The sequence below is a fragment of the Malaclemys terrapin genome, chromosome 10 (assembly GCF_027887155.1).
Source record: "Malaclemys terrapin pileata isolate rMalTer1 chromosome 10, rMalTer1.hap1, whole genome shotgun sequence".
Classification (NCBI taxonomy): domain Eukaryota; kingdom Metazoa; phylum Chordata; order Testudines; family Emydidae; genus Malaclemys; species Malaclemys terrapin.
Window position 1 is genome coordinate 19,061,566 of NC_071514.1, and position 24,567 is coordinate 19,086,132.

The window sequence follows — 24,567 nt, forward strand, 5'->3', positions numbered from 1 at the left end:
ATTGCGGGACCGGGGCCCTGGCGTACGGGAATGTACGGTCGAGTACTCTTAAAAAACGGGAGGTCATCTCATGGGAAAAAGCAGAGTGACCTTGCACCAGAGGATGAAAGGCTGAAATGGCCGCTAAATGTACCCTGACCGAGGCTGGAGCTAGGCCTTGGGTCCTAAGGGACAGGAGGTAATCTAGAATAAACTGGAGGGGTGCGGATGACGGGAAGGCACCCCGCTCCCCTGCCCACCTAGAGAACATAAACTATTTGGCTAAGTAGGTCCGCCGTGTAGACGGCTTTCTGCTCTCTAGCAGAATCCTTCTGACCTCCTCCGAACACCTTCCCTCCTCTTCGTTCAACCATGGAGCAATCATGCTGTCAAGTGAAGCGCGGCCAGGTTGGGGTGAAGAAGGCATCCCTTCTCCTGGGAGAGGAGATCCAGGCGGAGCGACAGCCTCCGTGGGGGGGCCGCCAACAGCTGCAGAAAGGTCCCGTACCAATGCTGTCGGGGTCATTCTGGGGCTATGAGAATAACTCTCGACCCGTCTGTCTTTACTTTCTGCAGGACCCTGCCTATCAATGGGAACGGTGGAAAGGCATAGAACATTTGGCCTGACCACCGGAGGAGGAATGCATTCGAGATCACCCCCCTTTCCGCCCCTGCCCTGGAGCAGGACTGGGGGCAGAGGCGATTCTGGGCGGTAGCGAAGAGATCTACCTGGGGAGCTCCCCACTCTCAGAAGAGTTGCCGGGCGATCTCCCAGTGGAGTGACCACTCGTATTGGTGGGAGAAAATCCTGCTGAGGTGATAGGCTCACGTATTGCGCGTGCTGGGTAGGTGAAAGGCCCTCAGAGAGATATCGTGGGCTATAAAAAATTCCCAGAGGTCAAGGGCTTCCTGGCACAATGCCGAGGAGCGCGTGCCTCCTTGCCTGTTGATGTAATACATCGCGGCTGTATTGTCCTTGAGGACTCTGACCATCTTCCCCCGTAGGTGTGGGCTGAAGGCTATGCACACCAGGTGCACCACCCTGAGCTCCCTGATGTGTATGTGCAGGGACAATTCCGAGGTCGACTATCTGCCCCGGGTTTTGAAGCTCCCGGCATGGGCCTCCCACCCCAGGTCCGAGGCATCCGACACCAGATCTAGTGAGGGAGGGGGTCTCTCGGAAGGAGATCCCTTGTAACATATTGGTCGGGAGGGACCACCATTGCAGGTCGGTCACTACGTTGGGAGGTAACCTGACAACCTTGTCCAGGCCCTCCCTGGCCTGGGAATATTGGGAGGCCAGCCAGAGTTGGAAGGGCCTCATTCTGAGCCTGGCATGTCGCACCATGGAGGTGCATGCTGCACCATGGAAGTGCATGCTGCCATGTGGCCTAAGATTTGAAGGCACACCCTTGCCGTTGTTACGGGGAAGGCCGTGACTGAAGCTATGAAACTTTTGAGTGTCTCGAACCTGTCTCGGGGGAGAGAGGCCGTGGCCACCACCGAGTCTAACAGTGCTCCGATGGAGTATATGCGCTGAACCGGCACTAACGTGGATTTGTCCTCGTTCACCACTAGGCCTAGACTCTCGCAAGTGGCCAGCAGGAATTTCAGCTGGGCCTGCACCTGGGACTGAGACTTGCCCTTGAGCACCCAGTTGTCCAGGTAGGGGAAAATTTGCAGCCCATTCATCTGGAGGTGAGCTGCCACTACCGCCATGAATTGGTAAGAACCTTGGGGGCTGTGGAGAGGCCAAAGGGAAGGACTGTAAACTGGTAGTGATCCCGCCCCACCAGGAGGCGCCTGTGACCCTTGAAAATATGTATGTGGAAATACGCATCCTGGAGGTCCAGGGCTGCGAACCAATTCCCTGCGTCTAGGGATGGAATAATAGAGGCCAGGGAAACCATACGGAACTTGTAATGAACCATAAGCTGGTTGAGGTTCCGCAGGTCGAGAGTGGGCCTGAGCCCACCTTTTGCCTTCGGGATCAGGAAATACTGGGAGTAAAAACCTCTGCCCTGAAATTCCCGAGATACCTTCTCCACCGCACCTAGGGTGAGGAGGCGCGTCATCTCCTGGTTTAGGAGGACTACGTGCTCCGGGTCCCCGGGGGCCTCCGGGGGCAGGGAGTGGTGGAGGGGGGGCGAAACGAACTGCAACATGTAGCCCTTGGAAATGGTGCTGAGACCCACTGGTCCAACGTTATACAGGACCATTGCACTCGGAAGGCAGATAAATGGTTGCAGAACACAAACTTTATTAACTGGGGGGTTTCCCTGGCAACAGGCAGTGTGGCCCCCCTCAAAGAGTCAAAAGCGCCTCTTCCCCTGCCTCTTGCCCTTGGCGGCCCAGGCCTCTTAGGCAGGGGCTCATATCTGCCTCTAGCCGGAGGAACCAAGGTCTGTGGCCTGGGTTTGTCCTTAGCTGGTTGGACATATAGGCCCAGAGTTTGCAGGGTGGCGCGGGAGTCCTTCATCCCGTGCAGACGGGGGTCTGTCTGATCTGCAAACAGGGCCTTCCTGTTGAAAGGCAAGTCCTGCATGAGGGACTGGAACTCCGCAGACAGCCCTGACAGCGAGGGCCATGATGCCCTGCGCATGGCAACAGCCGAGGCCATCGAACGGGCTGCTGTAACTGCCATTTCTGAAGCCGCTTGGAGGGACGCTTTTGCCGCCGTGCCTTCGTCGACCAAAGCCCTGAACTCCTTCTTGTCCTTTTCCTAAAAAAGAGGTTTGAACTTTGGCAGAGACCCCCACAAGTTAAAATCATACCAGCTCAGGAGGGCGTGGTGATTTGCCATTCCTGAGTTGGAAGCTCGCCGATGAATAAACCTTCCTGCCGAAGGTATCCAGTCTCCTGGCGTCTTTATCCTTGGGGGTGGGCAGGGGTTGGCCAGGCCTCTCTCGGTGGTTTACAGACTCCATCACCAGAGAGTTGGGTGCGGGGTGAGAGTACAAATATTCGTGCCCCTTTGCTGGCACAAAGTTACTTTCTCTCCGCCTTTTTAGAAATAGGCACCAAGGACGCCAGTGTTTGCCAAAGTTGAGATATTAGCCACCCCCTGGTGGAGAGGAAGGGCCACACGGCCCAGTGCCGAGTAGGACAACACGTTCAACAAAGTGTCCAATGGCTCCTCCATCTCCTCAGCCTGGAGCTGGAGATTTGAGGCGACCCGCCTAAGGAGTTCCTGGTGAGCCTTAAAATCTTCCCGTAACCCGGGTGGTGACACCGCAATGGATTCCTCCGGTGCCGTTGCCGGGACCGGATCTGCCCCCAGGGCATCAGGCAGTACTGGTGGTTCAACCCCCAAGTCCAAGCCCGGGTGCGGTGCCGCTGTCTTGGTGCCGGTTGAGTTTTCCCGGTGCCGAGGTGGGGACGTCAAATGTATCTGTGATGCCCCAGCCAACGAACAGGGTCTCGCCGGTGCCGGTAGTTGGGGCCAAGGTGCCCACTGACACCACTGCCCTTGCCAGGGTGCCCCTTGCCAGTGCCCCACCTGGGGACCTAGCGGAGCCGCTTGATCGTGCAGGACGGTGCGGCCCGGGGATGGGTGGCTGGGTGCCGAAGCCAAAGTCGCTGAAGAGCACATGGTGCCGAACGAGCAACGGGAGCATCCACGGCCGTGTCGCTGCCAGCCTCGAGATTTAGATCTTGATGAAGAAGACCTGTACCCGTCAGAAGTACTGCTTCCAGATTCCCCCCCGGTGACCATGGCTACGACGCCTCGGTGACGGCTGAGGGGTGCTTCGCGAACGACGCCTGTCGGAGCGAGCACTCGAATCTGAGAGTTGGTGCCGACAGCGTCAAGACCTGCTCCTATAACTCCGGTAGGAAGAGGAGCGTCGACGCCTCTTGTCTCGGTGCCTGCAACCCCTCCGGGTAGTGGAGGGCCCTCGGGACTCCCTCCCAGGCAAATCGGCCAACGGAGTGGAAGTCTGATGCGAGCTATGAGATGGCCTCGCAGAACGGGTAGGGACCTCATCCTCGGAGCGGGGGCTATCCGGACCGGGGAGGGTTAATGAGCTCCCAGCAGCAGCTTCCCTCTGGAGCGAGGGCCCGTCCTCGGGCGGCGCGCTCAGCACCGGAAGGGCGAGGATGTCACGCGCTTCCTGTGCTGCCTCCAGAGTTGACTGTATTCTCACCGCAGAAGAGGCATGCGTGGATGGGACCGGACTACTCCGCTCAGCGTGAGTCGGAGGTCTGGGTCCCGAGGGGGATCATGGGCTGCCCAACTTGGGTGTGGCCTCACCCCTGTCCTCTTGGCGCTGCTGAGTCTTCCCTTGCTTCTTAGCGGGGGAGCGGTGCCGACTGGTTGATGGGGCGTCACTCCACACTGACGATGTGCCCGGCACCAGGGCCAATGACAACTCCATTAGTAGAGCCCGGAGACGGATATCCCTTTCACGTTTCGTTCTTGGTTTAAACGATATGCAAATTTTACAACGGTCACTTACGTGAGTCTCACCCAGACAGCGAAGGCACTGAGAGTGTGAGTCGCTTCTGGGCATAGAACTGCGACAGAAGTCGCACGACTTGAAGCCTGGGGCATAGGGCATGCCCCGAGCCAGGCAACTAACTAGAGAATCAGACTACTAAGAAGAGTTGTACTACTAAGCCTAGAAGCGCTACAGCAGAGCTGGAGCACAAAGTTCCGACTACCTTCACTGGCGGCAAGAAGGAACTGAGGGTGGGGGGAGTGCACAGCTCCCCTTATAGCGCAATATAGAGGCGCCACTCCAGGGCTCACAGCGATGCTCCCCCACTATGGGTACTGCTAAGGGGAAAATTTCCAGCACCGGTGCACGTGACAAGCATGCACACCTACTGTGGAATACACAGGAGCAATCACTTGAAGAAGAAGAATTTTTTTCTATATGATATTTATATATCTGCTGCCATCTTCACAAGGTCTAATAATCATAGTCTTTGAAGTCACTTCGGTTGCACCAGATTCATGACTGCCCTCTCTTTCCTAACTTTCTGCATCATAAATGGACAGAAGTAGGAATGGGGGGAAGGCAGCAGACTGGGAAAGCATATTCATGGCAATAGGGTTGGCAATTTCCTGGGAAAATCTAGTTGAGGACAGGATGCTGGTAAATACCAGCTTAAACTTGATTTAAACCAGGACACTGGGAAAAATAACTGATCAGTGTCCAGCAAACATAGAACAAATCTTTTCAAACTTCAGATACATCCATTCAAGACTGAGGAATAGGCTCAGTCTACTCACTACATCAAAGTTGGTCTTCTGCTACAGAATGCTGCACAGCCAAATTAACTTGGATTGGTAGTCTGCAACTCTGCATGCTTCTGATCGCTTAATGCTTCAAGCCTACAACTCTGCATTATTGTCATTTTCATATAATCAAATGTTTTCAACTATAATATTGAAAACTGAAATATGAGTCATGACACACACAACTTACTCGAGAAAATACCAAACCAAAATGTATACAGACATTCCAATATTCGTATTATAATTACAAGTATTACATCCACTGCAGTTTTACTTTTTATTTGTACAACCTTAAATTAATCTATGAATCTACTGCCTTATGTAGCCACAATTTGAATATGTAACTAAAACTAAGTGTAATGTGGCATGCATTAACGAAACAGTTTTTAAAAATAGAAAATGCCTTAAACTGGGATGAAGTAGTTTATCCCAGAGTGCTAAAAACCATGATTTTACCTGGTAAAAACCACCTCTGGACAATATCAGGCCATCCCAAGCCTCGTTAAGAGTTCCCGAAACAGAGAAGGCGCTGGCTACGCCCCTCTGTAATTTTTTTTTTTTTTTTTAAAGGGAATAAAAGATGTAGGCTGTTGTATGTTCAGAGTAATTGGGGCTAATGACACTTTATACTATCTTGGCAGTCAACTGATTCTCTGTCCTCCCACAGCCTTGCAGAGTGAAATATGCTACAGATGGCTGCAGATACTAGTTGAAGATGCATGTTGTTCCTTTTCAGTGCAGCAGCAATGTGTGCCCAGAAGAGCGTTCCCCAGTCCTATCCCCACTGGCAGGATTCTTAGAACAGTGAATACATTTTCCAGCATCCTTGGTTACACTAGTAGTGCTATCCAGGCAGGATTTAGCTCTACATACATGTGTTACATTTGCAGGCAGGATGCTTCAGTGTTTTGGGAGAGGACCCACATGTCATTTTATGGGCTGCACTCAAGTTAGTTAACGATTTAATCCAATATATTTAAGATTATTTAGTGGTCTTCACATGATAAGTGTGTTTTGTTTGAATGTTGTACTTTATGGCCATCTTTTCCTAGTTTAAAAAAATATGAACTTAAACAAAATACAACAAGGAGTCTGGTGGCACCATGAATCTGAAGAAGTGGGTTTTTTACCCATGAAAGCTTATGCCCAAATAAATCTGTTAGTCTTTAAGGTGCCACCGGACTCCTTGTTGATTTTGTGGATACAGACTAACACGGCTACCCCTCTGATACTTTAAACAAAATGTCTAGTGTTCAGATATTAAAAGTTTTTCTCCCAACTAGTAATACTGCAGGTCAGAAACCAGTTTTTGATCTGACTATAGGCTCCTGAATGATGTTACGTTTCACAAAAATGAGTGCTGCCTCCAGGAGATTCAGAAATACCAACTGTAAATAAAAAAGTCTTACTCTGAAATAGTAACGTCTTATATGTGGTAAGTATTTTACACGATATGATCCTCATACATTGCTGATTTGAACAAAATGGGTATTAAATTTATTTTCAGTATTTTTAAAATGAATTTCAATCCATTTTCAGACAAATTGTACTGCCGAAAGCTTTATCTCCACATTCTTTGTGTTCGTTTACTCAATGCAAATAAATTACTTTGCTTTCTAACCTGGTGTTTCCGAAGAGTTGGACAGAGGAGCAGATGCTTCTGCTAAAGCTGCTAATGTAGCTAATACTGATGTTGATGAATTTCCGAATTGTACAGCAGATACTCCCGTCTCGTCTAGAAGGAGAAAAAATAAAGTCAGTTCACAAACTTGTATTAGAATGTCACACAAGTCCCTATTTTTTTTTATATATATATTTTTTTTTTTTTTACAGTGAAGACATATATTGATCTTGTTATAAACCAAAAGTGCTATTCTGAAGACAAGTTTTTTAGGCTAATGCAGTTTCTGATGCGTTACCTCAATTTACATTATTATTCTAAGTACTTGGATATTTATAATATACAAAAGACAACAAAGAGGAATAAGGCACCTGCTGCAATCTTACCATCACTGTTCTTAATAGCCTTTGCATAAAATGGCAATAGCTATCCTAAATGCATGTAAATAGCTGTTGCATTTGAAATATTTGCAGAAGATACCAGACCTGTTAGGTTCACCACCCCTCCAGGTCCAATGATAAACTGTGGTGTAGCTGCATGTATTGTCACAGTGTCAGGACTCTCTGGATTTGTATTGATTTGGTTCTGCATTGCAATCTAGGAGTCAAAAGACAACCATACTATTCAGTCTGCAAATAAACATTAAAAACAAACAGAGTATACTTCTATAAAAATGTTTTTTTAAATGACAGCTTCCTCCACAGGAGAAGGTATATAAGACTAGAACAAAATGTAAATCTACAGTCAACCCGCATCCAAGTAATAATCTAGGAGCTATTTCAGGTAGATTGGAAAGACCAAGGACCAATGAGGACTCGCACCAAATTATGTAAATTGTGACCAAGAGGCTGCAACTTTAGACTTTATCTTATTTGCTTCATAAAGGCAACATAATCTGAGTGAAGTAAAACAGTAGACTGCCACCAACACCTGTTTCCCTAGCATTTCAATACTGAATACTCAATACCCTCACTTATTCTAGGCCAAAGCGGCCCGCTTAACCATGAAGCTTATATAAAACTACATAATCTCAGCGTCTGAAAAGGTCTGAAGCTACCATGCAAGCGACTGTACCGGTAAGCCAAAAAGCCTGGCTGTGTGAATCTGGGCATTCCAATGGATCCCATCCTCACTAGTATAGAAAGTTGGACTGGTGCCCAGTCAACAAAAAGAGGGCATCGCCTCCCTCTCCCATCCCCACCAACTAATTTAGCCCCCCATGTGAAGCTAATCTACCACTGAAGCCAGGACATATTGCCAGAGAAACCAGTAGCTTACAGTTTAGTTGCCATACCCCATCTGCAAACTATCCCAGCTATTCTGTAAGTCGGAATGAGCAAGTTAAGAAGACGAAAGGCCCTCACTTCAATTGGCAGGGGCTAAAAGCATTCTTCAGCCAATTTTTACACAAATATGTATTAGTATCATCTCACTTCTATGCTATGGACCGAAGAGGAGAAAATCTATGTTCATCACCATGCAACCTCCAACAACTACTAAATTAACAATTTAGCTGATCAGCATCTTTCTGTAAATTTCATCTGCATCATAAATCAAAACATTACCTGTAATATTTCTGCTACATCTTCATTCCCATTGTCTATTGCAATATCTAATGCAGTTTTGCAAAATTTACTTTGTGTGTGGACATCTGCTCCATATTTTATTAAGAGCTCCACCACCTCCTGGTGATTGTGTTCTGTAGCCCAGTGAAGAGCAGTCATCTTTAGCATGTCCTTTGCATTAACATCAGCACCATGCTGCAAACAAAAACATTACATAAATCAAATAAGCACAGACTGTTTGAACTGCAAAATGCTGCAAATGTAATCATATCCAAGATGATGAAAGTACTCTCTTTCACTTGCTTGCTGCAAGGAACTTCCTGCTGTCTTATAATTACTATTTCATTAAAAGTACTTTATAGTAATTACCACACACATTAACACAAAGGATTAAATAATTCCTAGGACCACAGGTGTAGGTTTTAGAAGATTTTTATTTATAAAGTACTGCATTATGAAGAAGTCTTATTTTTGAGTGCCAATAAACAATTTGCCTGAAAGCACACTGATTGTAACAAATATTTAAAAATAAAATACAAAACTGAATGGGAAAAAGAATGTACCACCTGTAACTTTTAGTACAGATGTTAAATTTTTTAAAAGCCCTTAAAATTATTTAAAAAGTCATTTTCAGCCAATTGAGGGATTAAAGAAAGTTACACCTATGCAGATTTATGATTAACTAGTCTTCTAGATTCAGTTTCAGTTTCAAATGGCAGATAACATAAAAAGAAGTTTCTACCTTAAGTAAGACTTCTACTATGTTTGCATGGCCTTCAGATGCTGCCATATGTAATGGAGTTCTGTCCACTTTCGTTCTCGCATCCCGACTTACACCAGCTCGAAGTAACACTTCTGTTGTTGAATAGTGCCCATACTGTGCTGCTAGATGAAGTGGTGATGTTCCCAACTGTAATGTGGTACAAAAGTGGACTATTAACAAACAAACAAACCAAACAAACAGCATGAAGTACTCACTTCCAACCCTCTCATTTTGTCTCTTCTATCCTGGAGGTACAGAACCCAGGCATCTGTCAACCAATTCTAACTCTATTTCTCTTAATAATCCTATCTTTTTCCCTTTTAAATTTCATGGAAAGGAGGAGTAGCAGATTGAAAGAACGAAATATAAAAAGAAAGATTTCCAAGTTGAGATTTTCTGCTAACAAGTTCCCATCATCCAGAGAAGAGACCACTGTCTATGGCTTGCCTCTTCAAGGTCGCATACATGTTCCAACTCTACCAACTTCCAGCTTAGGTGTTTGTCATTGAGCCTACTTTTGCTGATCATCAGCAATTAGAATAAAGGTATTAATTGGGCCCTCTTCCTAAACTAACACATGGTCACATAATCAAGATGAGCTTTCGTTCTGAATGATGTACACATTTTATTATATTTTCCAAAGTTCAGTTGGACTGCCATTAAAAGATTAACTCATTCAGAGTTCACTATCATCAATTACTTACCCAATTACTTGCCCAGTGCCCAAAATAGTCCCGGGTACCTAATTCCTGGGTCAGACAATACAATTAACTACCCAGCTTCAATTTGCAATGCCATAGTCCAGTGTCCAACCTCACATTCAATACGGAAATATATATAAACCTCAATGTAGGTTTATATGATTGTATAGATTTCTGATAATTTAGTTACACTTTTCCAGGGAAGATATCACAGAGAAACAAAAATAATGTAAAAACATTTCAAACAAATGAAAATTTTTTATTACCCAGTCTGTGGTAAAAGGTGCTCCATTTGCCATCAAAATGCGAACTTCATCATCTTGACCTGCTCGTGCAGCTTCTAAAAGCTTCTTTCCCAAATCTACCAAGGACATCTTGTGAAATAATGTAGGGGAAAATGATGAAGAGTTTAACGTTAAATTGACACCACTTCTTAAGTGTACAAATGCTACCAGAGTTTTTAAAAAATGCCATTTTTCGTCTCCATAATTTTTTTGGGGGGGGCAAGACTTTTAAAAATTAGATTATGCTTTAGGCATTATAACAAGTTTCCTCACCTGCTTAATACACAGCCAATCTGTTCATGCAACTTTTTTTGGACATTCAAATAAAGTTGAAGTTGGGTGAAGAGTTTAATACTTAATATTCCTTCTTGCATTATTATCCACAGCTGTGGAAGGTTTTTCTTTTTTAAAAGTTACTCCAGCCTCAAATTAGACTGAACTGGCTATATATTCTCTAAATAAACAATGATGTATACTCTCTTACTTGGTATTGATTGCAACCTAGGGCAACATTGGTACCAAGGGGATCAAATGGGACCAAAGATTTCTGGCTACTTATGTCCCCTGTTCATATTTCCCACTGGCACTGCATACATTTACAAAAGTTATTTACTTTGATTAATTAAGGATCTGCCATGCTAAAAATATACTATGATAGACAGGAAGCACAATGCTTTTGATAACTTTTCTACGGAATTCCCTCTAGTGGACTATTACTGTATGGTGACATTAATATGTCAAAAAAGTTGATTTGCTCTGCCAAGAAAGGGAAGACAAGGAATTTGGGGGCAGTTGGGGCTTCACCTTGTAAATACATCAAAGCCAGATCAATTGTCAAAATTAAAAAAACAAAAAAGTACAACTTGCAAGGGAAATCCATAGCCAGGCACTGGAAACAGTGGACATGCTCACTATAAGTGATTCAAAATGACTGAACTGAAATACAAAATAAAAACCAAAAATCCAGAATTCATCATTTCAGAAAAATAGCTAAGTATGAAAGAGAGTTCCCATCTAATTTGGCAAATGCTCATATAAACACACACAAAACCCCATACTTTCTAAAATGTATGAAATTCGTATTCAATATATCTAGTTGCTTCACCACTTTCAAATACACATGCTAACTTATCTGGACATTCTCTTTCAAGCTGGAAAGGGTTTGTTTGTTTGGCAACAGACTTAATTACTGGAACATTTCTTCAGAGGAGTATTTAAACATTTTTCTATTATCTGTATTAATATATTTTCCATATGAAGATGATCTATTAAGAAGTATTTTTGAAGTAGAAATATGTGAATAGTATTTGATTTTTTAGTGTATACAATTTTTGGCGATGTCAATAGATAGTACTGATATCAATTTTATAGTGCTTGTTCAGCATATTATTTTATTGTAAATATGCAGAATTGGTAGAAATAGTAATTTTAGGACTTATGGATAAAATTATATTTTCCATTTTAGACATTCTGTTTTTAATAGTATACATGGCTATATTTCTATGCATGTTTTAGGAACCTCAATAAGGTTGTGGACTTCACAAGGCAAGTAATATATAGATAGATTATGGGGGGGGGGGGGAGGGAAAGAGTAAACCTATGTGGCAAAACATCCCCAAACATATGTTTTATCTACACAAACTCCCCGGAACAACATCTTAGCAAAACCACTGACTCTGACCTTCGACCCATATTAAAAATTAAATAATTAGAGTGTCCAGAATTTAAAACACAAACTACCAGCCAAAACATATAATGAACTTTTCATTCTTTTATCTATGCTTTAATCTGCAAAGATACTAAGAATGAGAATGGGTTTTACTAATTTACTTTCCAGTCATGCACGACAAAGGGGTCAGACTGTATTATATTAGTCGTAGTTTATGAGAAGCGTGATGTATGTTTCTTGATGGAGTAATTTACCAATACTCATAGTTACAGGTCTAGCTACTCCTCTTTTCTGGTCTCTTTGAGGGCACTTCGTCATGCCTTTATCTGTCCTGGGGTGGAATTCCACAATTCTTCCACACTTAAATCAGGGCCTGGGCTACAGTACCCTGCATGTTAACTGTTCTCACCCTGCAGGTCCAACTGAGTTTGGACACCTGAGGTTCTTCCCTTTGGAAGTCCATGACTAGTGATGCCCAGTGTGCAGACAGACTTCTTAAAAACAAAGTATTATTTATTCATGAATAGGAACACAGCTTTTAGAGTGAAGGGCACATCATTGCCTGATGGTAACTTAGGCAGGCCTTAACTTCTTCAGACACTCAGTCTAATGGGAGCCTGCGTCAGCCTGGTTGCTCTGAACAACTGCCCCTTCACCCAAGAGACCCTTATTAAATCTTCCATAGTTCTTTTGATCTTCTGTGTTCCCAGCATTTTCCTGTCCTGAAACTGCCTCTTAACTCTCAAATGTTTGCTCACAAGTGGCTTATCTTGAGCCATTCTTTCCTTTCCTGCTTGCTTTCCCCTACAGTCCCCTATTAAACAAAATCAATATATTCATACAGTAAAAATCCCAAGAACCAGGTCAATATACAGTATTTATAAATTATTACAGAACAGCTCCAATTCCATCACACAAATGATAGGGCAGTTCAGAAAGAAATACCATTAAACTACTATTTTCACTATTTTTAAATGGAGTCAAAATCAGGCACAAAACCAATGAATTTGTAAAGTTTTCTTTGTGACTTCTTTAATTATGGTAGTTCCTGACTGAGAAATGGAGGAGTGAGGACAAGATGACTAGCACTGGTCCTGATACTAGCAGTAATATAGATGTCTACAATCTGTCTTTTAGCATAAGGAAGTAAAACCAGCCCATTAAGAAAGGCGACAGTGTCTTTTTACTTTTGTCAGGAAGAATCTTTGCAATGGAAAACATCAAGCTAATAAGTTATGAATGGCTGTTCCACAATAAAGTCATGATCAGGATAAAAGTTTCAGAGTAGCAGCCGTGTTAGTCTGTATTCGCAAAAAGAACAAGAGTACTTGTGGCACCTTAGAGATGAACAAATTTACCTGAGCATAAGCTTTCGTGGGCTACAGCCCACTTCATCAGATGCATAGAATGGAACATATAGTAAGAAGATACATATACATATAGAGAACATGAAAAAGTGGAAGTAGCCATACCAACTGTAAGAGGCTAATTAATTAAGATGAGCTATTATCAGCAGGAGAAAAAAACTTTTGTAGTGATCATCAAGATGGCCCATTTTAGACAGTTGACAAGAAGGTGTGAGTACTTGACATGGGGAAATAGATTCAATATGTGTAATGACCCAGCCACTCCCAGTCTCTATCCAAACCCAGGTTAATGGTCTCTAGTTTGCATATTAATTCAAGCTCAGCAGTTTCTCGTTGGAGTGTGTTTTTGAAGCTTTTCTGTTGCAAAATTGCCACCTTTAAGTCTGTTACAGAGTGACCAGGGAGGTTGAAGTGTTCTCCTACTGGTTTTTGAATGTTATGATTCCTGATGTCAGATTTGTGTCCATTTATTCCTTTGCATAGAGACTGTCTGGTCTGGCCAATGTACATGGCAGAGGGGCACTGAAGAGTATATTACCGAAAGGCTACAGTATAATTGTGAAAACAGTTTTATGGGGGGAAAATGAACCTAGTAATGCAGTGTTTCCCAGATTTGGGACGCCGCTTGTGTAGGGAAAGCCCCTGGCGGGCCGGGCCGGTTTGTTTACCCGCCGTGTCCGCGGTTCGCTGCTCCAGGCCAATGGACTTACTGGCCGCCGCTTCCAGCAGCTCCCATTGGCCTGGAGCAGCGAACCACGGCCAGTGGGAGCCGCGATCGGCCAAACCTGCGGACACGGCGGGTAAACAAACCGGCCCGGCCCGCCAGGGGCTTTCCCTACACAAGCGGCGTCCCAAATTTGGGAAACACTGCATTAATGGAAAAAGCTGGAACAAAGCACTTTAACCTTTGATAAGGTCATTTCAATAATTCCAAAACAAATTTGTTCAGATATTTTGTTTCACAGTGAATTTCAACTTTTCGTTCCAATATGGGGCAAAAGGATTTTTTGAAATGTCAGAATTCAAATTCCAAATTAGGCTGAGAATTGTTAAATTCCAAATTTTGACCAGCTCTCAACATAATTCATGAACATCACAGTCTTATTTCTCTCCTTTGATTTTGTGGTTGTATTTTTAAAGGAGGAGGAACCAAGCTGTATATAAAAAAAACTCATCAGTCTTGCCATGGAGTGTCTGAACTCTGATGCAACCTTCTATTAAGAATTTCCAAGACCACCCCTCGAAGGAGCAAGTAAATAAACTTTCGTTATTTTGTTATAGTCCTGGGGGGTTGCTCCCACTAGATGCTTCAATCCACACACACAAAGATATTTGAAGACAGTGACCTACAAGTACAGTTAATTGTATTTCTCATGGGATACCCAAAGAAATGTTCATGGAGCCATCTTGTGGAGACAAGAGTAAAAATAACCCTAACAAAAATTACATTGTCGGCCAGTTACAAAATAAAATCAAATGCTATAACTTACAGCAGTGATACTCTAGTTGTTGAGAACCAACTAGTTCTATCACTAGAAGACTTTCTATGCACTTAGAAACTTTCCACAGACAAAAAATGTATCACTAATTATATTTCTCATGACTACTCAGCTAAAGTTGATTTTCTTTTTTAATTAAAAATGACCTGTGGAAACACTGTTCTAATATTGCTTTTGGAGTGCTGTTTGTTTGTTGCACTTACATAAACTCAAAATGGGTTATTTTTTAAAATAAACTTTTAACATGTGGTTGGTTTTCTTATCAATGGGAACAAATGCAGTCTATACCATAGAGTAAGAATTCCCCACCACTCCTCTTCCAGCATGAGATCATCTCAGGAGGGGTTTTATACCAGCAGTCTAGGATTTTTCCCCTTCCAGAGAAATCTTCAGCTGCCCCTTTAGGACAGCTTTAAGGTCACTTTGTGATACTCCAGCTGCTTGAAGTGACACAAGCAAGACCAAGAATCTAGCCCTATATGCAGTACAGTAAAATATTATAGTCAACGTTGAGTTTTGCACTTAAAATTGAAATCCATTATAAATTAAGTGCTGCTACTGGACTTCCGTAGAATTGGGACTGAGCATTATAGAGAGTAGGGGAAGATGGTCCTTTTCAAATACTGTATACATCTTTTTCATCTGACCAGTATAGTATGGTCTTTGGGCTCTCCAGCTGCATTCCTGAAATTGGAACTCGGAAAAATGAATCAACAGGCTTGTTCCAGACATGGCAAACAAGATGTCAGTAGGCTGAGGATAATATCTTGAGCCTATAACATGAGTAGTTGCTACACCAATTGTTTGTTTGCAAAGACTTTTCTACACTAGAAAGGGTATACTGGTATAGTTATACCAGCACATGCTAACTCCTGAGGTGGACACACTGGCAAGGCACGTAGAGTGCCCTGACTCAGCAGCTTGAGCACCTCTGGTAATCCACCTCCACGAGAAGCATAACGCTTGCTGCGCCACGGCTGGAGTGCCCCGGCACCAGTGTGGACACCCTGGTCTATTAATGCGCTCTGATTGGCCTCCAGAAGTGTCCCACAATGCCTGTTCTAGCCACTCTGGTCATTACTTTGAACTCTACAGCCCTGCCCTCAGGTGACCAACCGTCAGACCCGCCCTTTACATTCTCTGGGAATTTTGAAAATCCCCTTCCTGTTTGCTCAGCAAGGCGTGGAGTGCTCTCAGCGCATCTTACCAGTTGACCATGCCTCCATGCGCCAGGCGATCCCCAGTACGGAGCAATGGCGAGGTGCTGGACCTCATCAGTGTTTGGGGGAAGGAAGCTGTCCAGTCTCAGCTGCGCTCCAGCCATAGGAATTACGATACCTACGGGCAGATATCAAGGGCCATGATGGAAAGGAGCCATGACTGGGACGCAGTGCAGTGCAGGGTGAAAGTGAAGGAGCTGCAGAATGCCTACCATAAAGTGTGGGAGGCAAACCACTGCTTCAGTGCTGCCCCCACAATCTGCAGTTTCCACAAAGAGCTGGATGCGATACTTGGGGGTGACCACACCTCCACTCCGAAGACCACCATGAACACTTCAGAGACCGTAATAGCACAGAGGTCAACAAGGCAGGAGGAGGAAAGCGGCAGTGAGGGTGCTGAGGAGGAGGGGGGCCAAGAGCCAGAGGATGGCCTGGCATCCCTAAATGCATGCAGCCAGGAGCTGTTTTCAAGCCAGGAGGAAGGTAACCAGTCACAGCGGACGGTGCTTGGGGAAAAACAAAAACCAGAGGAGGTGCCCGGCAAGTGGCTTTTATTTTGGGAAGGGTAGTTGTTCAGTGCAGGCTCTTGGGGTGAGGAGGGTTGCAGAAAGAAGGGTTAAGGTTATGTGTATGCCTAGATGTGGAATAGGGCGTTGATGCGCTCTCTCACATCGCGGTAATCGGCCTCAGTGATCTCTTCAAAGGTCTCATGCAGAAACTGGGCAATCCACTTGCACAGGTTCCTGGCAGAGCTACTGTGCTCCTTGCCCCAGCTAGGCTAACATGTCCCCACCACTGTGCCGTGAGGGGCGGGGGACCATTGCTGCACACAGGCAAGCGGCATAAAGGCCATGGCGGAAGCCGCTTTGTAGTAGAAGACCCTCCCTTGCTTTCCAGGTCACCCTCAGCAGCGAGATATCTTCCAGGAAATATCTTTCCACTCATCCTGTGGAAAATGTGGGGACAGTGTTCAGTATAGGGGCCCCCTGCAGCTGTTGGCTCTCCCCAAGGCACAGAACCAACCCCAGAGGACACTACGGCCCTGAAACAATCAGTTCCCCTTGTCCCTGTGCTTACTCGCCATTTTGGAGCCCTGTGGGTAATGTGCGCTCGTTTTGGGACCAGCACTTTCTGTTACTGTGTACACTGTACTTGTCTTTAAGTACAGTCGAATCATTGCTCTGTCTAGCGTGAACAATGCTGCCTCTGGAAGCATACGCGAAGAACCAAAGAGGACCTGCTGCACGAAGCCATGTAGCAAAAATCAAAAAGTACAGGAGTGGCGGGAGACTGAAAGGAGGCTCCACCAGCAGAATGCGGATCGCTAGCACCAAAGCACGGAGCGGCTCACAAGCATTATGGATCACCAAGGAGGACTCAATACAGGCGCTCATAGCACTGCAGATGGAGCAGATCCGCACCCGCTTCTCTCCCCCTCCCCCCAGCCCTTGTCCCAAAACTCTTTTCCTTGTGCTCCCATGTCACCTCCAACCCACTTTCCCCAATATCCGGGTTCTTATTGCCACCAGCTGTCTCCAACACTTGTAGCTTCACCACTCAGCCCTGCAAACTACGACCCTTCCCCACTGCACTCAACCCCCATCACCATGCGTTTTAGCCAGCCTGAAGTGCAGCACTCATTGTGCGGCACTCCAGAGAGAAAGGCTGAATATGATAACAGGACATACACAAATCTGTGATAGTCCTGTTCCCAACCTGCACCCTTCCCTCCTCCCACACAGCACAGATGTGTCATGCCCTTTCCGTTTCCCCAGCAGTTGTGGGGGGTTTTTTGGTTTGTTTTTTTCCCCCCAATAAATTAATGTTTTGGCTTTGAAAACGTTCTTTATTGCATTAAGTACAAGATACCGTAGCCCAGGAAAGCAACAAGCACTGCAAGTCAGTGAATCATACGTAGCAAACACAGATGCCTACTAACATTGGAACCACTGCACTTCACTCCTGTGCCGGGCACCAAACATTATTGGTGGCTTTCAGCATCGAATTGCTCCCTCAAGGCATCCCTAATCCTTACAGCCCCACGCTGGGCCCCTCTAATAGCCCTGGTCTCTGGCTGTTCAAATTCAGCCTCCAGGCGTTGAACCTCCAAGATCCATGCCTGAGTGAAGCTTTCACCCTTCCCTTCACAAATGTTATGGAGAGTACAGCACGCAGGTATAACCGTGGGGATGTCATCGGCTAGGTCCAGCTTCCCATATAGACAGCGCCAGCGGCCCTTTAAATGGCCAAAAGCACACTCCGCTGTCATTCTGCACCGACTCGGCCTGTTGTTGAACCATTCCTTGCTGCTGTCAAGGCTCCCTGTGTAGGGTTTCATGAGCCACGGCATTAAAGGGTAAGTGGAGTCTCAAGAATCACAATGGGCATTTCGACTTCCACTACGGTGATCTTCTGGTCTAGGAAGAAAGTCCCAGCTTGCAGCTTCCGGAAAAGGCCTTTCCATGCAACTTTCCAGACCAGCCTGCATTAATGTCCATGAAATGCCCACGGTGATCCACAAGCGCCTGGAGAACCATAGAGAAATACCCCTTCCAATTTATGTACTCGGAGGCTAAGTGGTCTGGTGCCAGAATTGGAATATGCGTCCAATCTATCGCCACTCTGCAGTTAGGGCAAAGCCATTTGGGCAAAGCCAGCCACAATGTCACACACGTTGCCCAGAGTCATGGTTCTTCTAAGCAGGATGCGATTAATGGCCCTGCACACTTGCATCAACACGAGTCTAACGGTTGACTTTCCCACTCCGAACTGGTTAGCGACCGAACAGTAGCTGTCTGGAGTTGCCAGCTTCCAGATTGCAATAACCAGCCGCTTCTCCACTGGCAGGGCAGCTCTCAATCTTGTGTCCTTGCGCCGCAGGGTGGGGGCAAGCTCAGCACATAGTCCCATGAAAATGGCTTTCCTCATCCAAAAGTTCTGCAGCGGCATTCCACTGTGGTTAGCATGTCTGTGAATGCCACAAGCAATCTCGTGTCGTCTGCGTTATGCGAGTTGACATCATCGTTGGACTCCTCGCAGTCACTTTGTAGCTTAAGGAGTAACTCGACTGCAATTCGTGACATGCTGGCGAGACCTATCAGCATATTCCTCACAAGTTCAGGATCCATTCCCGCAGACCAAAAGGGAAGACAGAGCGCGCAGTACAAAAAACGTTGAAAAATGGCGCCAAACATGGACGGAAGCACAGGGATTGCTGGGATTCGAAGCGATGCATCACGGGGCATTGGGACAGGAGCCAGAATGCCCCTCACCTCCTGCCCCCATCCCACAAGCACAGCGCCAGAATGTGGAAGAGGTGCTCTGTGGGATAGCTGCCCATAATACACTGCTCCCAATGCCGTTGCAAGTGCTGCAAACGTGGCCACGCCACTGCGCTTGCAGATGACAGTGTGAACACATGGCAGCGTTTTCTCTGCTGTGGTCTCCGAGGGCTGGTTTAACTCACAGCGCTCTACACCTGCAAGTGTAGCCATGCCCCTAGTGAACACACAGCTTATATCACAAGTGTTCTTTTTCTGGTATAGCTTATACCAGCTCCCAAACAAAATAGCTACACTGGCAAAAGGACTTTGATAATTTGACTGTGTCTACACTAGGGCTTTTGCCAGCATAGCTATATCAGTTAGGGATGTGAATTTTCTCACACTCCTGACTTAACTATAGGACCAAAACTTTTAAGCGTAGACTACACCCTAGCTGAGATTGCTCTTGTACCCCTAATAGCTCCTGCACTACCACATGGGGTCATTGGCCAGCAGCAGTGTTTTGTCTGTGACTGATTAAGTGATGGGATGCTCTTGTTTCTATTTGAAGTTCTTCACAGTAATCCTTGAGTTTTTGGACCTTTAGACTCAATTACTGCCATACACTTCACATGGCTACCTTGAAGACCACTTAAACGCCAGAGCTGGAACAAAAATCAAATGCACAGCTGTGAGGAACCATCAACATAGTACATCTGTTCTGAAGGAACCGTATTGGCTTATTTACTTTCAGTGGCAATTCAAGTTGTTAAACTTGTTGTATAAAGCTCTAAATGGTTTGGATCGTAGATATGAGAGTTCATCTTTCTTTCCCCATGCTACCAGCTAGGGTGATATGGGATGAGGCAGCTGGTAGCAGAACATTCTCAGGCCTTGCTTACACTGAGATTTCAGTCACCACTGTAGCTGTATCAGAGTGAACAGGAGTTAGGCCGGTATAACTGACACTCAGGGGTGTGGATTTTCCACACCCCCGAGCAACGCAATTATACCGACATAAGTTGGTAGCACAGACCAAGCTTCAAATATACTAGAGCACCGTGATCTGCACCAGTGCAGTTTACTGCAGGGTAAGCTGCGCCAGCAATACACAGTATCTATGCTAAGGATTTGCACTAGGGTAGTTATACAGATCTGAAAATCCAAGGTAAACAAAGCCTAAGGAAATAGAATATGCTACCCCACTGGTCTAATAAAGACCAAGAGAATCGTGCTTTGGAACACATGTAAGGCCCGCTACTTCTCCCAGCCACTTCTATTTATTCTTCAGAAAGTCCTTTTCTTTTTGCTGCTTCAAAACTAATCTGCCTGCACAATTACTGACCTGATTTTCAGAGGTGCTGGGCACCGCAACGCCCACTGAAGTCAATGGAAGCTTATTCGGCATCTCTGAAAAATCAGGCTAATGATTTTTCAATTAGATTTTGTATACATGCCCTGAGAGGTGTCAAAGAAAACACTGAAAATTCCTAACATATATTGATATATAAATGTGTTGGCAAAAAATTAATTAAATAAATAAAATACAAACATCTCATTTTATATTTCATTATCTAATCAGTGTTAAAATATCGTCACCGAAATCAACTTGTTTTTGATTTTCCAAGTACAGACAATACCACAATGGTTGAATTCAGGGCAAGGTATTGCCCCCATCACCACCAATAAAAGAAAACCCTTCTTTCATTTAACTAAAAATGGTTTTACTAGTACCTGCATAGAAGCTAAACTACTTGTTTCCATACGGTAATGCTTAAGAACACTTCTGATGCATTAATTTTATTTTCACATGTATATATCATCTAACATGCTGCATCCAATAATTTCTAAGGAAATCAATCCATCAAATTGGGTTATTTCCTTGTAAATCGTCATAACTCACTGATTATTCTATAGTTCCCAGACATCATCATGGGATCAACATAAGTATGCAGGTTGGTATTAAAGATCTGAGCTAGAGTACAAAATTAAAATTTTATTTTAATATACAGTTTGTCAGAAGTAAACCGTTTTAATGCATAAATGTTTTATCATGGCAGCCTTTTATTCTAACAGTGCAGCATTTCTGCTCCTACTGGTAGCTAACCACTGTTTCTAGATAGTTAACCAAAAATTCAACATGATATATGCTTCAGAAAAAGTTTACTCTCTCAGAGAACAGGTGATATGAACAGTAAATACTTGCTGTCATGTGGCGGGTCAAAGTATTTAATTTTGTCAGTAGTTTTGTTCTCTCACTCTTTTAATTTTAAATATGCCCATGTATCAATAAGACTCCATCGTACAATTCAGAATGATAGAAAATATTTTTTTCCTTGAGCCAGAAAGCATTCACTTGGCTCTTACCTATGTTACAACCGTTATTCCCCTAATAAATGCTATCTTGTATTGACAGCCAAGATCTAGTTATGTTTTAACTATGCCCCTGAACTGTACTACAGCTTTGAAGAGAACAGGTCTGCAGTACAAACTGAGGATACACGTGTTGTCCCCACTTCAGTTGAAAACAGTTTCTTAATGTAGACATCTATAATGAGGACCCTTGACACAGTTACTAGCCTGTGGATAGGCCCAAATCCTGGAAGGCAAACTATTTTCAGGAAGAGCATACTTGGCTTATGTGAATGATGGATGGCCAGGTGCTACTAACTGAGAACTGATTCTGACGCCTTACTTTTGGACTTGTGCTTATTACAGTGCATAAGGGAAACTGGATAGGGAGCAAGAGTTAGATTTGGAGTATATTGGGTATTGAACTTGTGTTGTATATATCCTTAACACTCTAAATGAAAGAAGGTGATTTCAGTTTACATGGATTTTATTTTAAATTGCACATTTTATTTAAACCAGCTTTTATCCTAATTCAGATCCCTAATATGTACATTGAATTTTAAATACAAGTGAAAACAGAGAACTATTTCAAAGTTCATTTTACATAGCTATCCATGTAAATTTAAGACTAATCTCTACTGTTTGCTCCAGATTACACCCAACTAGATCAAGCAAAAAACACTTTAGTAGAGGGCATAAGAGATCATTTAAAACTGATTTAAGAGATAAAAATTCTTAGAATCCTAGTCTGGGTTTAATGTTAACAGCCCTAGATTTGAAATGGGGTTGTTGTCAGGGGTCCGGTAGCATGTAAACCAATTTGATTCTTAGAGGTGACAGGCAATACAACTGTTCAAACAAATGCACCTTATGAGAATAACTTTACATGTATATTATACCTTTTATCCCAAAAAGATTACAAGCATTTTAAAATGATACACTACAAAATGGGGTAATTTTATCCTCAGTAAAATGTAAGCAGTTCTGGGCCTGAAATACTTCTAAACAAGCTACAATAGATACAAACGATAGTAACCTGCACGCCAGCCCAAAGCAAGGCAGGAAACGCACAGATTGCCAAAGTGGGGGCAAAAGAATGGAGTGATGCTGCGACCCTGGAGACAAAATCCCTTTGAAAAAGTCCACCGCTGACCTACTGGAGAAGTCCTGTCACCTGCCCACTAGCCTGCTTCTCGCTATAACATTGTACAGGACGAGTAGATGGGGCCACAGCAACATACACACAACTGGGCTTTAGAGACAACTATTACACGCACTACACTCACCGGGACCACAGGTCACAAATGTTAACCGAGCCAACGTGCTTGGCACTGGGCGGAGAAGGTGGTAATGCAGGCCCACCCATCCCTTGGATACACATCCAACTTGCATCTCTGCCACACAGACCCTTACCTACCCACTCACCCACCCACAGTGTTAAGCAAGCCCCTTCATCCCCTCACAGATCACAGCCTCCCAATACCCCTGGCACACATCCAATCTGCATCCCACCACTGCTCAGGGAGCCTCCCCCCATCCCCTCACACACCACAGCCTACCCACCCTCATGGCACACATCCAACATGCACCCCACCACACAGTTATCAGCAAGCCCCTTCATCCCCTCATATACCACAGCCTCCCAACTGCCACACAGCCAACCTAGACCCCACCACACACACCCCTTATCTCCCCACCACAGTTATCAGCAAGCCCCTCCATTCCCTCTCACACCAGAGCCTCCCCACAACAGACATCTAACACACCCCCCATCACAGACCCTTTACACCTCCCCCCTGCTCAGAAAGCTCCCCATCCTTTCACACGCCACGGCCTCCCCACCCCCCACATCCAACACGCACCTCACCACAGACCCTATACCTCCCCCACAGTGCTCAGCAACCCCTCATCCCTTCACACACTGCAGCCTCCCCACCCCCACAACACATATCCAACATACACCCCGCCACACAGACCCCTTCCCCCCAGCTCAGAGTCCCCATTCCTCCACACACTGCAGCCTCCCCACCCCCACAACACACATCCAACATACACCTCGCCACACAGACCCCTCCCCCCCAGCTCAGTCTCCCCATCCCTTCACACATCGCAGCCACCCCACCCCCACGCCCCTCATACGTACACCCACCGCCGCCCAGCCACCCCGCGGAGCCCTGCCCTCGCCCAGCCCTCCGGGCGCCCCCCGTGCGGCCCCGTGCGGCGGGGTCCCCGGAAGGCCGGCCGGCCCGCCCGCTCTCCCCAACAGGAAATCCTGGCTGGGCTGGGCGCTGCGGAGGGAGCCGCGGCGCCGGGTTCCGGGGGAAGTGGAATTATTTTTTACCAGCGAAGAGATCAACTTCCACATCCGGTAACAGGGCCCTACAAAGGCACAGACTGACCTGGAAAAGCTTGGCCGGCCCGGGGGGGTGGGGGAGAGACGGGGCACGGCGATGGGGCCTTACCGTGCTGCCTGCCCGGCCGTCGCCGCCGTCCACAACAACAACCACGGGCGCCAAAGGCCGCCTCTCAACGGCGCCCAAAAGCCCCACACAAAAGTCCCCGCTGCTGCGCCTGGCGGAGGGACACAGCGGGCGGGAGGGGAGAGGCGGCTCAGGTCAGCACAGTGCGCCCCCTCTGCGCTGAAACAGGGGGACCCCGGGCCGGCGAGGCGGCAGCGCTTTGAGGGGCACATGGCACTTACCATTGGGGTGCAGGGATTATCTTATTACACAAATATCCCCGACAAAAGGGGGCTTGGCGGAGGGATACGGCCTCTGTGCAGCCTACAGCGCATGCGCAGAGCTCGGGAGCAAGGGGGGGAGTTGGGACTTGAGCGCCCGCCATGTTCCGTGCCTGCGCTGCTTCCCGCCGGCAGTGGGGGGAGGGGAAGCCGCCTCGCCGGCCCTGGGGATGCTGCCCTGGCTGGGACGGGCAGAGGCGTGTGGTGTGGGTTCAGCTGGCCCCGGCCAGGCGGGCGGTGACAGCGGCAGGGAGGGGGCAAAACCCCTGTAAAAGCACAACGACGAAGGGGGCTCCCTGCGA

General features: G+C 45.9%; 1 protein-coding gene across 6 annotated transcripts in view; it reads right to left on the reverse strand.

Annotated features, from left to right (window-relative positions):
- The window catches only part of GABPB1 (GA binding protein transcription factor subunit beta 1), a 45,774-nt gene extending 21,483 nt beyond the window's left edge, over nucleotides 1-24,291 (reverse strand). Inside the window, exons 1-7 of one of the 6 annotated variants that reach the window (XM_054042610.1) lie at nucleotides 23,988-24,099; nucleotides 15,898-16,028; nucleotides 10,138-10,245; nucleotides 9,150-9,317; nucleotides 8,408-8,602; nucleotides 7,328-7,439; nucleotides 6,843-6,956 (exon numbers count right to left, since the gene is read on the reverse strand). In XM_054042610.1, coding sequence (XP_053898585.1) covers nucleotides 6,843-6,956; nucleotides 7,328-7,439; nucleotides 8,408-8,602; nucleotides 9,150-9,317; nucleotides 10,138-10,245; nucleotides 15,898-16,014 — 814 coding nt within the window. In that variant the 5' untranslated portion in view covers nucleotides 16,015-16,028; nucleotides 23,988-24,099. Of the gene's footprint in view, nucleotides 1-6,842; nucleotides 6,957-7,327; nucleotides 7,440-8,407; nucleotides 8,603-9,149; nucleotides 9,318-10,137; nucleotides 10,246-10,428; nucleotides 10,742-15,897; nucleotides 16,029-22,811; nucleotides 23,338-23,987; nucleotides 24,100-24,226 lie in introns of those variants that run through there. The other 5 variants (XM_054042609.1, XM_054042611.1, XM_054042613.1 and 2 more) reach the window with 5 other exon arrangements.
- Between the last annotated feature and the right edge of the window lie 276 nt (nucleotides 24,292-24,567).